The 23,007-nt window shown below is 31.2% G+C and overlaps 1 protein-coding gene across 1 annotated transcript; it reads left to right on the top strand.

The window, feature by feature from the left end:
- The first annotated feature begins 18,389 nt into the window (after window positions 1-18,389).
- Window positions 18,390-21,096, top strand: LOC148193060 (uncharacterized). Its single transcript, XM_088099678.1, has 2 exons — window positions 18,390-20,598; window positions 20,928-21,096. Exons 1-2 carry the CDS (start codon window positions 19,533-19,535, stop codon window positions 20,960-20,962), a joined length of 1,101 nt encoding a protein of 366 aa, XP_087955804.1. The 5' UTR covers window positions 18,390-19,532; the 3' UTR covers window positions 20,963-21,096.
- The last annotated feature ends 1,911 nt before the right edge of the window (window positions 21,097-23,007 follow it).

Below are 23,007 nucleotides of genomic sequence, written 5' to 3'. Positions count from 1 at the left end.
TAAATGTTTAACCAATAGTAGAATCCATAAATTAAAGACACGTGCGTAGCCGACTTTGGCACGTGAGTGGAGGATATAAGACATAATTAGGTTGTCGCAATGATGACATGGTCCCTGGCGAAGCAAAGGGACCAGGGAGCGTACGTGTGAGGAGAGTGTGAGAATCACGTGACACATCACAAAAGACTATGGCTGAGAACACTGGAGAAACAGAAGTTGAGCTGTCAATTGTTCTTCTGGTTTAAATTGCAGTTGGAGAAACAAACGCAAAGTGTTTGTTTGGTTTTCCTCTCTCAATTCAGTGTTTGAGGAATCTTGTTGCCCAATCTAACCATACCTAGTTAGTTTCTAGTTACGTTTTAAATATACCAATTCCCACTTTCCCTACTTCCCCTATCTAAAAACCCTACTTCTGTCTCAAGGAAACATACATACAAACAAACACAATTAAATATTTTAATCCATTGATCATCTTTCTAATGGGAAACCTATTTTCTCTACTTATCAAACTAAATTTGCTTAACGTTAACCACAAGCCCTCCCATAGAGATTTTATGCTTCCTATATATGTATGCTCGGCTATATTCTAATCTGGAGGTAAGCTTCTGTGTACACGTCAATCACTTTAATTAATTCACATATAAATATTTACAAATGGTATGTAAATCATGCAATTTCTTCTACCTTAATATCTTCGTATATTAAATATGTTTGGTCGTCTCTGAATTTTTCACCATGTAATATTGTTTTAAAATGTTCTGGTAGACAAGAAAGAAGTCGTATTAGTGATGCTGGACAACTTAATATAAAAGTGTACACAATATTTATATACACCGTGTTTCTGTAAACACTGATAATATATTTTCAATACAGACACATATTTCTCTTTGCTTGGTTGATTGCAACTATAGCATTTTTAAGAGGAAAAATATATTCATTGGTTTGCTGTATCATATATATCGTTAATATTACAAATTGTTGAATTGATTAATATTAATGCGTCTTTTGTCTAATTAGAAACTTCAAGGCCTGTGTCTATATTTATTCAAGTGTGACTAAAGTAAAATTTTGAATAAGAAACTTTGAAAATAAACAATTAAACTAATAGATGTAGAATATTTCTCATACAATTTGAAATAAATTTATATACATGATTTTTTTAAAAGTATTCCTCCCAAAAATGTTTGTTGATTTTAATCAAAAGTATTATTTTTTTATATGATACTTAATAAAAGCTTCATTAAATTAAGTGATGTCTTATTTCCAAAACCCCATATCTAAGATAGCCATATGTTTGAATGGGTTTATAAGCTTTATGGTGAACCATCTGATTAGTTCAATAATGATCTCAGTTTGATTCTGATTATCGATATAAAAATTTATTGAAAAACTGTCTATAACTATTTTTGTAAACTCCTTTTATGCCTTGAAATAATTCCAGAATTTCATTAACATAATTTTTTTGATTAAATTAAAAATACAGAATATGGGAATACCAAAAAATGGTTTTCTGGAATACCAGTTTACAAGAATTTAGGGTATCAACCTCACCTTATTTTCACATGGAAATTAGCACATGGCTGTACTCTAACTGCCTGTGCTATTAAAGGAAAATTGATAGCACCTTTATTCTGATAGGTATTCACACATAATTACTAAGTTTCACGTAAAAAATTATCATAATATATATACACATATATTAAAAATATTTTTTGGTTACATTAAAATTATTTTATGAATTTAATATTTTTGAAAACCTACATCCATAATCACCCTCAAAACTTAATAATTAATAAGCCTTGTCAATAGAAGGAAGTGATTTTATATTTTGGGAGATCAAAATCAAAGAAAAAAATTTATAGGATCAAAATCAAATTTCACATGTAAAATAAAAATAAATTTTTTTAGAAGGTAAAAATATTGATAAATTAAAATACAAACTCAATCCCTTTACAACAACTCACACACACATATATATTAAAAAAATTCCATTTAAATTTTTCTTAAAAAAAATAGAGAATATAAATTTCTCTTATTTCACGAATAATAGATATTACCGTACTTAATATTTCTTATTAAGTTATCGTATATATTAGTAAACAAACACAATTAATTGATAAACAATATAACACTGAGTAACGGTTTGATTAACAGCTTGATAATAAAATTTCAGACGAAGGCCAATAAATGAAAATCTATATTTTGTAGTTTTCGTGATTGTTTACTAAATACAATTGAAAAGAAAATTGGGTGTTTCATGGAAGTAATAATCACCAATTAATCAACTGGTTTTATCTTTGAGGGGCCACTTAAATCAATGTATATACGAAGCTGCACATGTAATTGTCTTGCGTGAGATAACCAAGACAAGAAGAAAATGCCAATAGTAATTTTAAAACGCTTTTGAAAATTTTGCATAAATATTGATAGGACAAACATATCCAATGTATTTAATAAGGCAATTTCAACCACCATATATATATATATATAGTTGCTGTTCTTGAGCTGGAGAAAAGCTAACAGTTGTTTCTTCACACTAAGTCTGTGATTGTGTGGTAAGACATGTTTTTTAGAGTGAGTGGTAATCTATAACAACAGTGTATATATCAAAGCATGAATAAACCTACTAGAAAATATGACGAGGTTGTTCATCATGACAGAATGGACAATTGACATTGCAATTTTGAATGGGTGTCTTCTTTAAATTGATTTTTGTTTGTATTGTTTCAAATATTATTCTTCAAATCCTTTGACCTGAAGTTAGTTAGTTTAAGGTATGGGATAGAGAAAGTCTCACTTGAAAACAAGAAAAGTAATGAATGAGACAAGTGAGACATATCGTTATGTAAATGTGTCTGTTTACGTAGATGATATTGTTAACGTTGAATTCTGAAGACAGATATATATTGCAAGTTTGGTTTTGTAGATTTAAGTGCATTTGAGTGAATGGATTTGTTGGAAAAAACTAAACATCAATGCTCATGATAGAGGATGTGCTGAGAAGAGAAGAAAATCATTTGAATTTTTTTTATTATCTGAATCATGAAAATTTTAAAATTCGCAGAAATAAATTTAAGATAATAAATTTTTAAATCTTTTTATTTATATACTAGTGATATTCATAATTTTTATTGAATATAAGAATTTCAATCCCAATTAATTCCTAATGCCTGTAATAAAAATTAAAATTAAAACTGATAAGCATTAATTACTAATAAAAACAATGCACGATAATAAATTTTAGCAGACAGGGAAGACTAATTGATAAAATTTAGTTGAGAACTTATATAACTAATTATAACGATGTAAATTAAGAAAATTGATTTTGTTTTCTTTATGAGAATTTTTAATGTTGTTCTAAGTAAAGAAAACCAAAATTATATTATTTGCTTTTAAATCACATCACCAACTTTATTTCTCGTAAGAAAAAGAAAAAAAAAAGGGAAAAAGGAAACCTATTTACCAACACACATAAAAATAAAATAAAATCTTATGTATTTCTTTATCAGACTAGTTTTTAACAATAATTTATTTAATGCGTTAAGGTTTTATAATGATTTTAAGGAATAGATTTTTGAAATGTATTAATACCTTCTAAAAATTAATTTCCTAACATTTATCGATTGCCAAGTTAACTTTGGAACTTAACTTATAGAAAGATGATATTTAAAAATACAAACAGAAGAGATTTATAAATAAAAAGTGCTGAAGAAAAAACATCTGCGAGGTTGAAATATCGGATGGTACATTCGATTCTTTCACTTTTATTTCTTTTCAATTTAAATCATATATTTTATTAATTTTTATTCATCTTCTTTTACTTTCTCATCAGAACAAAATAAAGTGTAAACGACTACCTCCAACCCATGCCATATTAAAAAATATTCTTGAAGATTTTGATGAAAAGTATACTTAGAAAAAAAATTATATTTATGTTTCTGGCTTGTATAACAGAATGTCAGTTCCTTAAAAAAAATATGATGCAATATTTGTATTTATTATTAAACAAAAAATATTAAAAAATGTGTTTTTTTAAAGTAATATATTTTTATTTAGTATTGTTGGAAATTATTGAAAAATTGTCCAAAAATGTTGTAAGAATGTACAATTTTTTTTTAATATGTAAGTACCCCAATAATGTTATTGTAGGCAAATGACTAGTTAGTTAAAGACCTTAACCTGGGTTTCTGAAGCTTAAGACTAACCCAAAGTTGTAACTGTGAAATGGGCTACGTAGCCCGGTGTTTATATTTTGGGCTAGAGGGTTACTTCCTACACCACACCACATTACTTTCTGTACCACCACATTTTCTTTAAATTTCAAAATTATCCTTTATATTTTAAAATATTCTATACCCCACCTCTTTTCTTAAAAGAATGTGCCAAATTTGTTAACGAATGTAAGTTTTTTTTTTCTTTAATTTTTAGTTTTTTAATTTATCGTATTTTAAATTGATATATAAATATTATTTATTTTTTTTAAATTATTACTTAATTATTTATAAAATTAATTTTATTTTATTTAATAAAATAATTATTATTAATTTAATTTATCTATTATTATTTAAATAATAATTAAAATATTTTTTATAAATCTATTAAAACGGATGTGGTGACTTCGTTTTCTTTTTTTTTTTAGTTTTTAATTTTTTAATTTATAGTATTTAAATTAATATATAAATACTATTTAATTTTTTTAAAATTATTATTTAATTATTTATAAATTAATTTTATTTTATTTAATAAAATAATCATTATTAATTTAATTTATATATTATTATTTAAATAATAATAAAAATATTTTTTAAAAATTTATTAAAACGGATCTATCACATCGATGTGGTGACATCTGTTGAAGGTTTTTTTATTTTTTAGTTTTTAGTTTTTTAATTTATTGACACCCGTTTTATAGCAATGACAAATTAGATATGGGGTGGTGCAGGGAGCATTTGGTGGTGGTGGAACGAGCAACAAACTATCATTAAGCAATTTTGCTATTATTTATGTATTTGAATATTTGCTTAGTGTGCTTGTTTGTTTTAAGAAATTGTATAATTTTGGAAATTTACTTTCACAACGTCTTAAACACATTTTAAAAATAAATTAAATTTTAACAATACATTCAAAACATTTTGAAAATAAATTTCTGACCCATGTATAATTATTAAAATTCAAATTATTAAGTATATATATATATTTTCGGAAAACATTATTTTAAAAACATGAGGATGATAAATAAAATATTTTGCAGAAAATTATTGCATTACTCGTATACTATATGTTGTGCTATTTTCACTTTGCGACAAAGTGTTATTATATATAAACGTTGGGATGAAAAAATTAATGGGAAGATTTTATTAATATAATTAATCATTTTTACAAAAAAAAAATGTACATTTTTAAATTTTTGGTTAAATTTGATAAGTGCATATTTTTTAATTTATTATTATTTTTCTTAACCTAATTTCGATGCATCACGTAACTTTTCGTACCTTAAGCATTTCATATTTTATGTTTGTCCCATCTCAAATATTATTTTCCAGTTGTTTTAAACTGAAAACTAAAATTAAGAAAGAAAAAAAAACACTAAAATCATAGTTATTTCAAAGTAAACGAGGTGTTGTTGTTTCGAAGTTGATATCAACAATGGACTATAATAACGTTTAGAAAGAAATACTTATTTTGTTCTTTTGTGTTTAACTTCTAAGGATTTTCAAAAGATGCAAAATACAATCAGTAATTATAATAATAATAAAAATTGTCCTTTTCATTTTCTTACTACAATTAAATGCATGTATGTATATTAATTAAAGACATAACAAAAAATATTAATATTGTGTTAATTTTTTGAAAAGAAGCCTCATAACATAACTGGAAAAAATAAAGTAAAGGAGTAATATAGAATAGGTGAAAAATGGTGTGGGTAATATTGTAGAAGAGAAGACGCAGAATGTTTAGAAATGCAATGTATTTGGAATATTTTTTGTTGTTATTCTTGTAGTGATTGGTTGGAAGTTTGATATGAATGATAAGATATGAAAAAAATTTAGATGGTTTAGATTTGTGCATATAAAACAATGTGAGGTAGTTGAAAAGGCATCATGTGGTGAGGAGTGAGACACGTTGTGATGGTGACATATGAGTTTACATAACCTAAAAACTAGGGAGGGGGTCCTCAAATTCATTGCCCTTCAATCTACAATTATCTTTATCTTTGCTTACTTTAATAGGAACAGACATGGGACATATAGATGGCAATATCACTACATTAAATTGGATTTTTAGGAATCAATAAATAAAGCTATCACTAAACAACATGTTATTTGGAGAGGCAGGAAAGTGTAAAAATAGAGGGATGTGATTTGGGATTGTTTTCATTGGTTAATTGGTGAAAAAACGTAAAAGAAAAAGTATTTTTATATAATGAAATTAATAATCAAACCTAGTTGGATTTAATCTAATTGTGACTGTGTATGTTTAGTCAAGCTTACTCAGTGAAATTGCTTCAGTTGAACTTGAAACTTTTTTATGTCGAGTCCTAAGATCGAACTTTTTTCGGATCGAATTCAAGATCGATTATTTTCGAGTAAAACTCTTTTGTGGACTTATGAGTAATAGTATAGGTACATTAAATAGTATGGTTGAATAGTCATAGCATAGTTAGATTAAATAATATCGTAGCATAATTAGATCAGTAATGCTAATGACAGATAATCTTTTAATACAAAAATTAAGTTATGATTAAACTATAATTAGATCGATAAGAAAAAAAAGTCAAAACTAATAATAATTATTATATGTAAAATTATGACCTATGATTTTAAAATAATATACATTACAACATTGATTGCTAATTGAACAATTATCTATTAACTTTAATATAACTGAATTTTGGATGCTGAAAATCGAGTAACTAATATCTAATCTATAATACAATCCGTCCAATTTATGACAACCATAAATTTAATCAAGGATCTCCAAAACTTTAATAAATAAAATGAATTTAATTTAGATTTATTTTAACTTAAAATAAATTAAATTTAATTGATGAATTATAAATCTAGTCCTTTTAATTAGATTTAGATTAGATTTTAAAAAATGAAATCTATGTCCGATCTTAAAAAATAATCATGATTTTATAGGTTTGATTTTGAAAGGACCCAGAAAATAGAAGTAATGGAGTAGATAGATGTATTAAAATAATAGAACCGAGTTTTTGGTGGTAAAATACACCAATAGTATAAAATAGGAAATTTTAACAAGCGGTTCATTATCTTAAAATTGTCTATCTTTCTAAAACCTCCATTTCTTACCTTTGCTCTCCCTTTTCTCTAGATTTCTTCCATCTTAGTTCATCTTTTCAAAATCAGGCACTGCCTAAGCAATCTTGGCACCAAGAGCTTCTATTCCACCGATCAATTTCGTGTTTAAAGCTGGTAAGTTTGTCTCTCTTTGATTCTTGAAATTTTTGCAATTTCTAGTACATGCAAGCACTGTCCGGTTTGCATGTGTTATTCGACTCTTCATCTGAGTTCTGACTTTTTTTCTGGTTCGGTGGTTGGTTTTCTTTCACCGATCCAAAGTCTGTAGGCTATCTTAGGATCACTACGATTTAACAAAACTGTAAAGAAGTTTAAAATCTATCAAGTTGCTTTGAGGTAAGGAAAGCTAGTTAATTTAATTGATTTTGGTTATGATGGATGAAAATGTTGTTTGATGGTTTTGCATGTATGTGAAATTGAATGTTTGTGTGTTCGACATTGTTTATGTGAACTGTTAACTGTTGTGGCCATGCTGATTTCATTTCTGCAAAATTTTGGTTACTTGCCGAGTGAATTGTGAGGAAGTAAAATAGTGAAAAGAGATAATCGGTATCAGGTGTGGATTTGGTTTGTAAGGAGAATCTAGGTAAGTTGTTTAGGACTTCTTAGAACCCTTAAGTCACTCAAAATTATACCAAAAGCGGAAAATCTGATTTTCAGTCCTTGAGTTGGTGATTCTACATAATTGACTCTTGAATCTGAGATGAAACTCTCTAAATGATGTTGGAAAGGTTTAGATAATCATAATTAAGTATAAAGATGTGTATGATATGAGTCTGAAGGATTAGAAGTTGGGAAAAATGCAGTGAATTGGTAAAGATAGGTGTTGATCATAATTTTGCAGTTATTCTGCAGAATTATGCAGTTCGCCGAGTGTCAATAGTTGACCGTTCGACCTTCCTCTTGTGTTCGGTCTTAACTGAGTTCTGCTTTCGTGGAACTTTCCAGTTAATGACCGATCGGTCTTGTACTATTATTTGATTAAATATATCTTTCGGTCTTACTAGCGTTCGGTCTCGTACTAGTATTTGGTTTAGCTAGAGTTCGATCTTGTGTTGGTGTTGTCTTAACTGCGTTCGGCCCGCTCGGTCATGCGCTGATTGGCCGCTCGGCCATGTTTAGGTATTCGGTCATTAACTGGGTTCGGACTCTTTAGTCTTACCCGTTCATGACCGTTCGGTCTTAGGTGGGTAATCAGTCTCTTAGTAGTGCTTGGTCTTGTACTAGCACTCGGTCTCTTAGTAGTACTCGGTCTTACACTAGCACTCGGTCTTTGTAGTTCTCGATTTTGTATTGGTGTTCGGTCTTAGGTCTCTCTTCCTTCAACATCACCGTCCGACCCCCTTTCTTCCTGCTACCGTTCGACATCTTCTCCTATTTTATTCCTAACAAACTGTATTAGGCTTATGCTTGAGCCTTAAATGACCGTTCGGTCATGTCCGTGTGTTGTGAGTGTTTTCCCGTTTGGTTTGGTTCATAGGTTATATTGATCTTTTCCGCTCAGTCGTATTCATGGGTGGCGGTTGTTCTACCATTTGGCCTTAAACTACTGTAAGCTATTTGGTCTTTAAAAGATTATTTTATGTTTTACTCTGGTGTTTATTTCAGTTGTTTAAATGTAGTGTGTATTAGGAAGTATGTTGGTATTGAAGTACGATATGATTTTTATAAGGGGGATTGAAAGAGAGTTCCAAGGAGGAATGTCTCAGTGTTTGGTTATCAAGGTGGTGTTATAGTATGAATATGGACAACGAAACCCACGGTGTTCATCCTAACATTCTAATGATTACCAAGTCTCAAGTAGAGATAGATAAGTCATGTCGTGAGAATAGCAGGAGGCCCTAGCCGAGGGGGGGGGTCCTACGATGAGTGATAACAGGTTAACCTCGTGCGACAACTGATGGTTTTTCAGTTACTACAGCCACGAGTGCATGAACGGCCAAAAGCTACATATTCATACTAGTCCGAACAGTTAAGTTAAAGTGGTCGGTCAATATGTGCTTATATGTTTTATACATGTGTATGATTATCTGACTTGTATGTTTGAATTATATGTTCACATGACTATTAAATTACACTAGCTTACCCTTATTTTTCTGTGGTATGTCTTTGTATGTTGTTTTCTCTTTTGCAATGATCACCTTGATGGTGTGAGTTTAGGGATACAATCTTTCAGTTGTCGCAGCGAGAAATTAAGAGTGAAATTTGCAGTTTAGGTTAAACCTTTATTTTTCATTTGAAGAATTTTGTTCAGAGTTAATATGTAAATCTTATTATATCATTATCCATGTAATGTTTTATTTTAATAGTTTTATATTACAATATAATTAAAATAAGACATAAATTATGTTGATGGTAATATGTATTTCTTTTATTACATTCTTTTAATTGGACTTTCTTTGAAGTTTTAAAATATTTAAAATAATTTTTTGATCAAAAAAGAAAATTAAGTTAAATAACAATAAAAAATTATCATAAATTATTAGATAATAACAGAACACACACCATGACAAGTATTAAGGGTTAATTGTAGAGGTATCCATTAATTAGTACTTAGCAACGATGACAAGTGAACATGTCTAAATTGTTTAAACCTTATGTGTTTATATGATGCTTTTATAATTATTAAATATTAGTTTGGATATGAACAATTTTTTTAATGTTTTATATAAATATTTGACATTTATTTTTTATATTTAATATTTATATAATTATAATTTTTATATTTAAAATTAAAAAATATATTCTTGTACAATGAATACATAAAGAGAGATCCTAAAATAATGTTATTGAGATGCCAACATTTTCGTATATGTTATTGATTTTGTTTTTATAGAAAGATATTTAATGAATATTTGGAACATTGAAGACAGTTGATACACAAGTGTAAATATATATATTCTTCAATTGAATCAGAATAAAATAAAAATTACATCCTAATTAAATATGAAAATAATAAAAAAATTAATTATGTGATTGATTGATTGATGCACAAAATAAAATATAATTATTCTCTGATAATTATTTAAATTATCAATTTTTTTTATCATATTATATCAAATACACAAACTATTTTATTTAATTCAAAAAAATCACTGTTTACACTTTATTCATCTTTCTTTTCGTTCACTTTTTATTTTTTAACCAAAAACATAAGAGATAGGATGTAGCCTCTACAGAGTGGATAAAAAAAACAAGGTAAAATATCTACTTGTATATACCATTAGATTTTAGCTTAATTTCCCTTTAAAATTAATAATAAGAAATTCACTTTTAGATTAGATGTGTTTTCCTTTTTTAATTTGGTTTGGGTTCAGCGTTAGATTTTTGGGCTCTTGTACCTGGTCCACTTGCCAGACCAGTCCTTATTTCCCAGACCAGTCCTTATTTCTTTAAGGATGTTGCTCCTTTCACCATCATCCTATACTTTTTCCATCTTCCCACATTATTTTAAATACAATTATATCCTTAAGTTTAAAAGATTTTTACTTTTATCCTATTTTAAATAATTTGAAACCCTAATTTTACTTTCCCAGCACCCATCCACGAAACTCTTTACTCTTTTTTCCATTTCCGTTTCACCTCCCCACCTCCTGTGCTTACATTCCTTTTTCTTCCGAGTTTTTTTTTGTTTGAAAGCTTCCATTGTCGCCGTAGTGTGAAGGAGTGTCGCCGCCGTGGTGTGGAGAAGCGTCCAGAGCGTCGACCAACGTGAGGAAGTATACATGAACGGAGGTGACATCCTTCAACGGATGTCAACACCCGTTTAAGGAAAAACGGATGTCAACATCCGTTTTACCTTAAACGGATGTGGACATCCGTTGAAGGATGTGGACATCCGTTGAAGGATGTGACCTCCGTTTAAAGGTTACGTTTTTTATTTTGGGGTTTGTTTTCAAGGTTTATTCGAATATGTACCTAGAGGAAGCACGACAAGCACTGCACCACGAGAGCGAATACACCACGAGAGGGAGACTGCTTGATAATTCTTTCCTCCACCACCACCAACCTTTGCAACTTGTAGTATCTCACAACGACGAAAGAAAGAGAGAAAGAAGTATAATGTTAAAATGAAAGAAAAGTATTTTACTCATATACGGGACTAGAATAGGTTATTAGTGAAATAGGTTGTGAATGAGTAAGATTAAAAAATAATAACCCTAAAAATAAAATTTTACTGCGGGGCAAAATAGTAAAGGGGAGGTGGAGGGAGAAATGTGTGGTGGTGGAGGGAGAAATGTGTGGTGGTGGAGGGAGCAACACCCTTTCTTTAATGAGAATTACTCCTTCCATCACCACACACTACTCCATGCATCTTCTCATTATCTTTTTGTCTTTTAGTAATATATTTTTTTTACCCAACAACGAACCACTTCGTTAATGGTCCCCACAACTATGTCAATGCATCTTCACAACAATCCACTTCTTCGCTGGAATGAAATTCCTCTAGGTCCTGTTCTCTTGAGTGGATTTGAGGGAATGGATTTGAGGGGATTTGAGAGGATTTGAAAATAATTTTTTTTTATCGTTTTTTTGAGCGAATTTGGAGGTAAATGAGAGTGAATTTGAAAATAAAATTTGTGAGAATTAGTATAGAATTTTATTGACATGACATATTAAAAAAAATTATTTTTAAATTCACTCTCATTTACCTCCAAATTTGCTCAAAAAAACGATAAAAAAAATTATCTTCAAATCCTCTCAAATCCCCTCAAATCCATTCCCTCAAATCCACTCAAGAGAACAAGGCCCTAAACAAATTAAAAAGAAAATCATTTTAGTTATAATTACATAACAAATTAAAAAAAAACACTAAATTTAAATAGTATATATATATATATATATATATATATATATTAATTTAAAATACAATAAATTAATAAAATAAAAACTAAAAAAAACACTTAGGCCTCAACCGATGTGATATATCCGTTTGGTCTTGAACGAATGTGGATATCTTCTTCCTTTGAAGACACAAAAAACGCAGCCATCAGAAACCAAACAAGATCAAACATGCATCATACAGAATATATTCGAATGCATTCAAATGAAATAATACTATCAAATTTAATTTGAACCAACCTCTTGTAGACCAAACTACACAATAGACGCACCATGAATGAAGCATCACCAAAGCACCACGACCACCGCACCACAAACACACAGTCAAGGGACCAAAATGAATAAGAAAAAACTAAAGAAGTGGAAACAGATATGAAGAATGGGTTGGGAAAAACAAATGTGAAAAGAAAGAGAGAAAGTGAGAGTGGGGTAGGCGGTTGTGAGAATGAAAATGAGAGGTAGAGATTTAGGATTTTCATAAAAAAATAAAAAAGTAAAAAGGTTAAAGTAAAGTTGATAGTTTTATAATTAAAATTCTTTTGGGTATACGAAGCAACAGTCTTCTTCATATATATTTATTATTTTCGTGTATTTCTAAAACAATTTTAATAAATATATAAATTAATCACTTAATATTATTTAAATAAAATATTATTATAATTATTTACCTACAAGTAGTTAGTAGGTATTTTTTTTTCTAGAATTTGGTATGCATTGGAGACAGTGGATAAACTTTTAACGGTCTGTTAAAGACATTTTTGTCCTTTTATAAATTGAAAAAGTTCATCAAATACAAATATTGAAAAAAAAATCATTCATACTGTTAAATGAATCTATATATCAAAATTTTATTATTAAATGAAATTTAATTATTATAGAAAAATAAAATTGTATATTTTAATATTCCAATTAAAAGCACATTTAGAAATATTTTAAGTAACTTTTATTATTGTTTTCTAACTAAACGAAATAAGCATATATTTTAATATGAGAGGAAGAATGTGTAATTTTAACACCAAACTACCTATATGACATTCCTTATCTTATATGTCTTATTCTCAATAAAGCATACCATATAAAAATCATCAAATATAATATAAAAATTTCACTGAACCATTTATCATTTAACTTTCATAACGACTTAGCACTTCATAATTTTATTATTTTCCTTAACCATCACAACTCACTATTCATATTGCTCTTCGTTCATTCACTTTTAACATGTCCTTTTATTCAGAAAAATTCATTGGACAAATTTTAACAAAAAAAATAAATAATAACAAATTGCTTTTAGGTTGCTGTTTGCAAGATGAAACTTAACTCAACCAATGAAAATTTAAGATTTATTAAACGAATTATCATTTGTTGTGTGAATTTTAAGATTTATTAAACAATTGTCGACTATTGTGTTAATTTTAAAAATCATATTTTTTTCTAGTTGAAATTAGTCGAGCAAAATATAATTTGCTAGACAAATTATACAAATATCAACATATCTATTTTGCTCAAATTAGACCAAAACTTATTATATTTAATATCTAATTAAAATTATAATATTAATATTAATCCAATTTCACAAATAAAAAATATACACATAATTCCATGTTAATTCAATTCACTTCACACATGTATAAGAATTTACCTAAAGCCAACATACATAATGAACATAATCTTATTTCCACATCTACGTCGAGAATCACAATGATATTTAAATATCCATTTATGAAAATATTTAAAAAAAAATAAAAATCGTTATCACGTGTGTTTTATTTTTCGAAAAATCCACACACACTTTGATTTTACCAGATTTCACTCCAAGTTATATTTAATTTGTATTGAATATGTGATAACTGTGAGAAATAATCGTCACAAAAATACAAAATAATTAATTTTATACGAAATAAACGGAAGAAATGTAACTGTGAGAATGAAAAAATTTAAGAAAAAGTGAAATTAAAGCAGAAGCACGTAACAAAACTGATACGCGGAAACATGAAATCAATAATTGTATCATTGTTTATATGATTCATGATAAATTGTTTTTTTATTTTTCATTTCTCTTACATTATTATGTATAAGAAACAAAAAAAAAAAAAAAGTTCATCACACGGTTCTATTTTGTATCCATTTTCAATTACGATATTACACTTCATTCTTCTCCTTCTTTCACTGAACAAGAAAAGGTGCAACTTTACTTACTGGGTAACTGACAAAGGAAGAGGACCCACATGCTTTAGTAGACATTGAAATTCAGCTGCCTCTCCTCTCTTCTCCGATTTTCTCCATCTTCGAACCAAACTCGTCTTTTAAAAATTATAATATTACCTTAAAAAGATTCCTCTGTTCCTATTTACCTTTTTTCTTATCCTTTTTTGCGTAGAATCTAAGTACCCCTTTTTTTTCTTTCTTTCTTTTGGTTCCAGGGTATATACACTACTTTACTCTAATCCCTTTGTGATTGTTTTTCGTTACTTATTAAATTATGATTCATCAGAATCCGTTATTACCAAAGATTCTTAATCTCTTCCTGCTCAGTTCACTTCTCACTTCATTCTGCTAACTCACTATTTTTCCTTTTTCTTTCTTGCTTTCGCTGTCTTTAATCGTGGGTGTGGTGCAGTTTTTTTATTTTTCTGAAGTAATTTGACTTGGGTTTGAATTATTCATCAAACGTTCTATTGGGTATTGCGGAAGTGAAGAGATTTCGGCAAACAGGTACGTGTAACTGGAAATTCGAAGATCTTCATGTTTGCTTAGTTTGAGATTTGACGATGCTGGCTGGTGTGCGGAAATGAGGCTGTATTCATATCTTATCGTTGGGATTTTACACGAAAGATTAGATATTGAAATTTGCTTTTCATCTTTTTTGCTGTTATCTTTTCTTCATTAAGAGTTTTTTCTTTTGAACTTACACATATTGCAAGTTTTTTTCTTCTGATAAATCCATATATATATATATATATATATATATATATATCAGTTGTGTGATAGTCTTTCTGTCGTTCTCGTTAACTTTTACTTTCCCTGCAAAACACACAATATTGGCATATCTAATGGGAGCGAGAGGTGCGAGGGGGCGAATAAATTGTCACACAATGACATATAGGTGATGGAGATTGTTTTAATTTTAATTTTAAGGTTTAATTATACATAAAAGCATCTTCTTTAGTCTCTACTCTTAACATTTTTAATCCCTTTTAGTCTCTATCTGTATCCTTTTAATCTATTTTACTCCCTATAAGACCACCTGGAATTAAAAAGGGTATGTATATGGATTACAAGGAGATGCTTATAGGAACTAGAAAGGAAATTTTTTGTAACTATAGTGATCAAACTAAATTTTAATTATCCATTTCAGTTATATGGTCAAGATTCACTCCTGCAGCCACACACACGAAAGAAAAAATCAATGTTGTTTCGGTTATATCTAATCTTAACTATCCAAGATTGAGATTTTCTCTTCTCAAACTCTGGTCTCGAATTTGATACATTTCCTACATATGTATGTCTTCCCAATCTCTAGTTGTCTGGCTGTTTCTGTCATTGCTATTTACCTTAGTGTCATAACATACTTTTTGCGTTATATATTATAGCCAATGCTGGTTAAAAGCTTCAACATCATGCTACTGAATTTTGAAGTTTGGAATCAAGGCATAACATTTACTTTTTCAAAAGAAGCTTAATAGTCTGTAGACCTTCCTTCTATATATAAATTGTGGAATATATTTTTGTGCCTACTCGATTGACATATTTTTTGACAAAAGGTTTGCCAACCTGAAGGTGAATAATTTTGCATGAAATGGGTTGGTTTAGAAAGTTGCTTAAAGGTTCTGATCATATTTCACGTGGACAATACCAAGGCAAATATGGAGAAGACAGAATTTGGGATACCCATCGTAGTTCAATGGTAATCAAAGCTTTCCTTTCATTAAGAGTTAAAATCACTGTCATAAGTTATAACTTTTCATGTCATTGAGCTAGTATTTTTTGTTTTTTTCACTTTAACAAGGCCTAACTCTGTTCTAGTTCCTCATAGCCTTAAGCTGATAATATGAATTTGTCATAATTGCAAACCGAATGCAGGATGATTTAACAGATATAGAGAAAGAAGACATTGACCGTGCAATTGCACTCTCTCTGTCAGAGGAGGATCATCTTAAAGGGAAAAAAGTTGTTGGTAAGATTTATGCTCTTGCATGTCGGTAGTTTTAGTTAATTTTCGGGTTAGTTGGACTACTCTGGCTCAAATTTAATACTATGATGATTCTACACACTGCATGAGGTACCTAAACTTATCTGAATCTGACCAAAATGCTCATTGGTTTATTACAAGTTCTTAAATACCTGTTGTATTATTTCCTGCATGTTTATGCCTATTTCAGAGTCTTGAATATTGTTTAAGTAAATTCTACTCTGTTGATCAAAGGCTATGATGCTATCTGTTGATTCTTTCATTTACATCCTAATCAAAGGAGAATTATAAGAATCATATTAATAAGTTATTAGAATTAGGTTTTTTTTTTTTTTAAATATAAATATAATATGTATATAATATTGTGTCGATATTTTGATTCTGGTGTTTCTCTTAAGTTGCTACTGAAAAGTTCTTTAATTATATTTCTTATAGTTAAGGGTCCATTGAATAGGTTATAAAAATATGTGTAAAAAAGAGTGAACTGAAGAAATTCTGTTGTTCCGTATGGTTTATGTGTTCAGATAATGAATGCGTTAATCAATTATTATTTACACACCAAAGCATAACCAAAATGTCTAATGGCTTTTGTTCCATAATATCCTAGAGGATGACTCTCAGTCTGAAGATGATAAACTCTGTAAAATTGACGATGAGGAAGATGAATATCTTGCTAAAATTCAGCAAGAAGATGAATATCTTGCTAAAATTCAGCAAGAAGATGAATATCTTGCTAAAATTCAGCAAGAAGAGGATGAACGTCTTGCTAAAATTCAACAAGAACATGAGCGTCTTGCTAAACTTCAACAAGATGAAGATGAACGTTTGGCTAAAATTCAACAAGAACATGAGCGTCTTGCTAAACTTCAACAAGATGAGGATGAACGTCTGGCTAAAATTCAACAAGATGAAGTTGAACATCTTGCTAAATCTCAACTTGAGGAAGACGAGCAACTTGCTCGGGCAATTCAAGAAAGTTTGACCATTGATTCTCCTCCTCGATCAGACAATGATTCTTCATTTCTATCTTATCCTCACCTCTTTCCCCCTGGATACAGGTAATTGTGTGTATAATTTCATCTTTTATCTGTATAACGAATCCTTCCTTGTACGTTTATGGAAATTGCTGATTTTTCTAACATTCCAAGCAGAATATGTTTTGAAACTTCAATTTTAAGTTTTGCTGGTTTGAGTGTTTGGTTATACAATTAACTGATCTGGACTTCATTCAGAGTTATCAATCTTATTTTAAAATATTCTCATCTGAATCATTGAACTGGGATAAGCACTGGATTGGTATTTTATGAATGATACCTTGGTGTCTGTTAGTTTTCCTGAGTGTTATTAAGTACCTTCTAATTAGATGAAAATGTTAGAAAATGGTAGTGATTAAAATGAACATATTCTATAATGTTATTAGCTTAATCTTGTTTATGGTGATTCATTAGCACTTCCAGTGGAATATCTTGGAGTTTATTCGACACCCAATAAAACTGAAATTCTCTCCTCTATTTCAATATTATGGATCTACATAGTAAAGATTATATTTTCAAGGTTTCATGAATTTTTCTTAACGGTTAAAAATAGAGATTTAATAGGTTTTTTGTAAATCTGCTTTCAGAACCTGTGCTGGGTGCAAGACTGAGATTGGCCATGGAAGATTTTTAAGTTGCATGGGAGGTGTTTGGCATCCAGAATGCTTCTGCTGCCACGCATGTCGTCTGCCAATCACTGATTATGAGGTTAGAGGCTAGAGTGTCCTTTTGCGTTTGCAGCTTGCTTAGCGAAACAATTAGTTGAAACCTCCTTTTGTTTTCAAGAAAAAAGTTGAAAACTACTCTTAGCTTCATAAACGAAGGTCTTTAAATTTCATTTTTGGTCAATCTCCATTTGATTATGCTTAATTTGTTCCTTTACAGTTTTCCATGTCTAGCAATCGCCCTTACCATAAATCATGCTATAGGGAGAAGCATCACCCCAGATGTGATGTTTGCAAGAGCTTTGTAAGTATCTTGACAGTTGTTTTGCACTAACAGTTGTCTATTTGTCAATTGTGTGTGCTTGTTCTATTTCAAATTTTCTATCAATTATGATGAACTTTAGAAATATCTATTCAATGTTTCAAATGTTATTTTACTGTATTAATTTCTTCATTCATGATTTCTAGTGGGAAAGTTAATCTAACGGGAGCTTTGAACTTTAAAGGAATTCTTGGATCAGCTACTTAAGCTAACAAATGTTACTGATAATCATAGTAATTTACCGTCATACTTGAGCTACAAGATCGATCTCATCATCCTGTATAATTGATTGAGATCATCAGGGAAATTTAAAACCAAACCTTAATTTTGTAATCTACATCAAACATTTTTCCTTGTGTGATGATAGAAAAGGTGTAAGTGAAAGTCTGCAATCCCCAGGGGTAAAATTTTGGTGCTACTTTTCCTTTTAAAAAGAAAAAGGCAAAGTCCTTGTTTTGTTTAATACTTTTTTATAACAGTTTTCTGTTTTTTAAAAATTTGTTTGTCCCGTGTGCGCATCTCTGTTTTCTGATAGTCTGTCTCTTGAGCAGTTGAAGAAAACAGAAGAGGATGAAGAATATCTCCCTTTCTGTTTCTTTAAACACATGTTTTGGAATTGTGGGAAATCAAATAGTATTTTAGGAAAGAATAAATTAGGAAATTTGTGTATTTCATAACAAGTATATATTTTATTGTAATCAGTACAGATTTGAATAAATAGGGACAATCCCATAAATCAAGGGATTCTAGAATAGAATATAGTTATTATATTTCCTAAAATAGCTTAGGTCTCCCGTATATATCTTGTATGATCTCTTTGTAATAAAAATATCAATTTCCATTTAACCTAATTTCCAGATGGTATCAGAGCTTCCGATCTAGGAAGCTCTGTCTGCGCATTGTAAACCCTAAGACGGCAGCCTGCATTGCTGCTGCATTTTTCTTAACCCTAAGACGGCAGCCTGCATTGCTGCTGCATCTCTCATAACCCTAAGACGGCAGCCTGCATTGCTGCTGCATCTTTTCCTATATTCATTACATTTTTTTTTCCTTGCTATTGCAACCTTCTCTATCGCTCAATCTTCCGTTGCTGTTGTCTTCTCTGTGCCTTAATTGCACAGCCTTTCCTTTTTTCCGCTCAGCCATCTTCTTGCTATGATGTCAAGGGAAGCGGAAGTTGTGAACCCAACCCCAGAAACAGGGAATTCCCATTCCCAGCTTCCTGGAGAACTGCAGAATATCCATTCTGCATATCGACTCAATGGAAGAAATTATTTGAAGTGGGCCCAACTTGTTCGTACAGTGCTGAAGGGAAAGGGGAAGTTGAGTCACCTGATGGAGTCTGGACCCAAACAGGAGGATCCCAAGTTTACTACATGGGATGAGGAAGATTCAATGATCATGGCGTGGCTGTGGAATTCAATGATTCCAGAAATCAGCGACACATGCATGTTCCTTAATTCGGCAAAAGAGATTTGGGATGCTGTAGAGCAAACCTACTCTAAAGCCAAAGATGCTGCTCAAGTATATGACGTAAAGGTGAAAACTTTGGCAGCAAAACAAGGGAACAAGACTGTTACAGAATATGCCAATCAGTTGAAATCATTATGGATGGAGCTAGACCATTATAGAGTCATAAAAGCCAAATGTACTGAAGATTCAGCACTTCTCAAGGAATATATCGAACAAGACAGAGTTTATGATTTCCTTGTTGGTTTGAATCCTGAATTTGATCAAGTTAGGATTCAAATATTGGGGAAGCAAAAGGTACCATGCTTCAATGAAGTGGTGGCTATTGTGAGAAGTGAAGAAAGCAGAAGGGGTCTCATGTTGGAGAGTCCAGCAGTAGTAGAGAACTCAGCAATGGTGGCTGACCATAAAGGAGAACAGACGTTGGCCATGGTAGCCAAACAGAAGAAAGGAGGATCAGCAAATGTGGAGAAAAAAGGTGATGGTCTCTGGTGTACCTACTGCAATAAGCCTCGTCATACCCGAGAGAAGTGCTGGAAGTTGCATGGGAAGCCTTTAAATCGAGATCGAGAAGGGGGACACAGAGGAGGCCCCTCAAGGAAAGGAGGACAAGTTTATGTTGCTGCTGGAACAAATGAAGGAAATAATCCAGAAGCTGCTGCCCATCTTAATCAAGAGGAGATAGAAAGGGTGAGAACCTTTCTTAGTAAGCTGGAAAAACCTACAGGTGTGTGTTCTTTGGCATATTCAGGTAAGTTTCCACTTTCTTTTGGATTAAATGTCTCAGATACACCCTTTAACAATTACTGGATATTGGACTCTGGAGCCACAGACCACATGACACCATTAGCCAAATACTTCTCCACATATTCCCCATGTCCCAGCAACAAGAAAATTGCCACAGCAGATGGAACCCTTATAACTGCAGCTGGTCAAGGAAATATCCAAATCAATTCTTTAATAACCTTAAAAGATGTTCTCCATGTCCCAAAGCTGTCCACCAACCTAGTCTCTATACGAAAACTTATAAAGGATTTGTCATGTAAGGTTGTTTTTTACAACGATCATTGTGTATTTCAGGACAAGGATTCGGGGAGGATGATTGGACATGCTAGAGAATGGAATGGCCTTTATTATCTTGAAGATCCAAATCTGTCCAACAAAAACAGAATCTCTCATTCCTTCATATCTGAATCTTTGATGACCAACAGAGAAAAAATCATGCTTTATCATTGTCGGTTGGGACATCCCTCCTTTGGAGTGATCAAAATTATGTTTCCCTCTCTGTTTACAAAGTTAGATGTTGAGAGTCTTCATTGTGAGGTGTGTGAACTTGCTAAGCACAAGCGTGTATCTTTTCCAATAAGTAATAAAATTAGCAATTTCCCCTTTTATCTTGTTCATACTGATGTATGGGGACCTTCTAATGTTTCAAATGTGTCTGGTGCTCGATGGTTTGTCACCTTTATAGATGATTGTACAAGGGTCACTTGGGTTTTCCTACTTAAACAAAAATCAGAAGTCAGTTCTGTCTTCCTAAACTTCCACTCCCTGATAAAAGGTCAGTTTGGTGTTAATATTAAGAGGCTCAGGTCAGATAATGCCAAAGATTACTTCAATCATGTCCTTAATTCTTTTTGTCAAAAAGAAGGTATAATTCATGAGTCCTCTTGTGTCAAAACACCACAGCAGAATGGGGTCGCAGAAAGAAAAAATGGGCATCTATTAAATCAGACTCGGGCATTGTTGTTCCAACATAGTGTTCCAAAAAATCTCTGGGGGGAAGCTGTTCTTACAGCAACACACCTTATCAATAGACTACCCTCTAGAGTCTTAGGATCAAAAAGCCCTATGGAAGCTTTGTCGTCTTTCTATTCAAACCTATCCACTACAAATAATCTTAAACCAAGAGTTTTTGGGTGCATCTCATATGTCCATATTCATAATACAGACAGGGGGAAACTTGATCCTAGAGCCTTAAAGTGTGTCTTTGTTGGTTACTCACTCACTCAGAAAGGGTATAAATGCTACCACCCCCATCCAAAAAATTCTTTGTGTCTAGGGATGTTACCTTCAATGAACAAGAGGGCTATTTCCATCAACCTTATCTTCCGGGGGAGAGTTTCAGGGAAGATAAGGAAAGTAGTAATTCTGGTTTTCCCATTCTTCCAGACCTGATATTTGAACCTAAACTAGATCAAATTGAAGCTGTACCAAGTGAAATTAATTGTGAAGCTGATCAAGGAGATGTTGAAGCTGGAAAATTTGGTAAGAAGCTGGTATACTCAAGAAAGACTAAGGCCATTCCAGGATCAAGCAATGTTCAAGAATCCAACTCAAATCCACAAAAAGAGGTAACAATTTTTTCTCCAGCTGTGCAGGCTGAAATTGAAACCCAAAATGATCTTGAAATTGAAACCCAAAATGATCTTGACCTCCCAATTGCCATTAGAAAAGGGCCAAGAAAATGCACCAAACAGCCAATCTACCCTCTCTCAAATTACCTGTCCTTTGAAAATTTCTCTCCTACCCATAAAGCCTTCCTAGTAAACCTAAATACTACACTCCTACCTAATACCCTATCTGAGGCATTGTCTGACAGAAAATGGAGGCAAGCCATGGATGTAGAGATGGAGGCGTTAGAGAAGAACAACACCTGGGAGTTAGTCACCTTACCAATAGGAAAGAGGCCAGTTGGATGTAAGTGGGTTTATACAGTGAAATACAAGGCTGATGGATCAATTGAGAGATATAAGGCAAGACTAGTTGCCAAAGGGTTCACCCAAACCTATGGAGTTGATTATTTGGAGACCTTTGCTCCGGTTGCCAAAATGAACACAGTTAGGGTGATATTGTCTCTTGCTGCCAATTATGGCTGGAACTTGGAACAATTTGATGTTAAGAATGCTTTCCTACATGGAGACCTTGAAGAAGAAATTTATATGGAGATACCTCCGGGATACGGTAGAGACGTTGTAACCAACACTGTTTGCAAGCTGAAAAAGGCATTATATGGGCTAAAACAGTCCCCCCGTGCATGGTTTGGCAGGTTTACTAAAGTTATGACAGGTCTAGGTTACAAACAAAGTCAAGGGGACCATACTTTGTTCTTTAAACATTCCAAGTCAGGGGGAGTAACAATATTATTGGTGTATGTGGA

Source organism: Vigna umbellata, chromosome 9 (genome assembly GCF_029865625.1).
Source record: "Vigna umbellata cultivar VRB3 chromosome 9, Vumbellata_1.0, whole genome shotgun sequence".
Classification (NCBI taxonomy): Eukaryota; Viridiplantae; Streptophyta; class Magnoliopsida; order Fabales; family Fabaceae; genus Vigna; species Vigna umbellata.
This window is presented reverse-complemented; position numbering and strand designations above follow the sequence as displayed.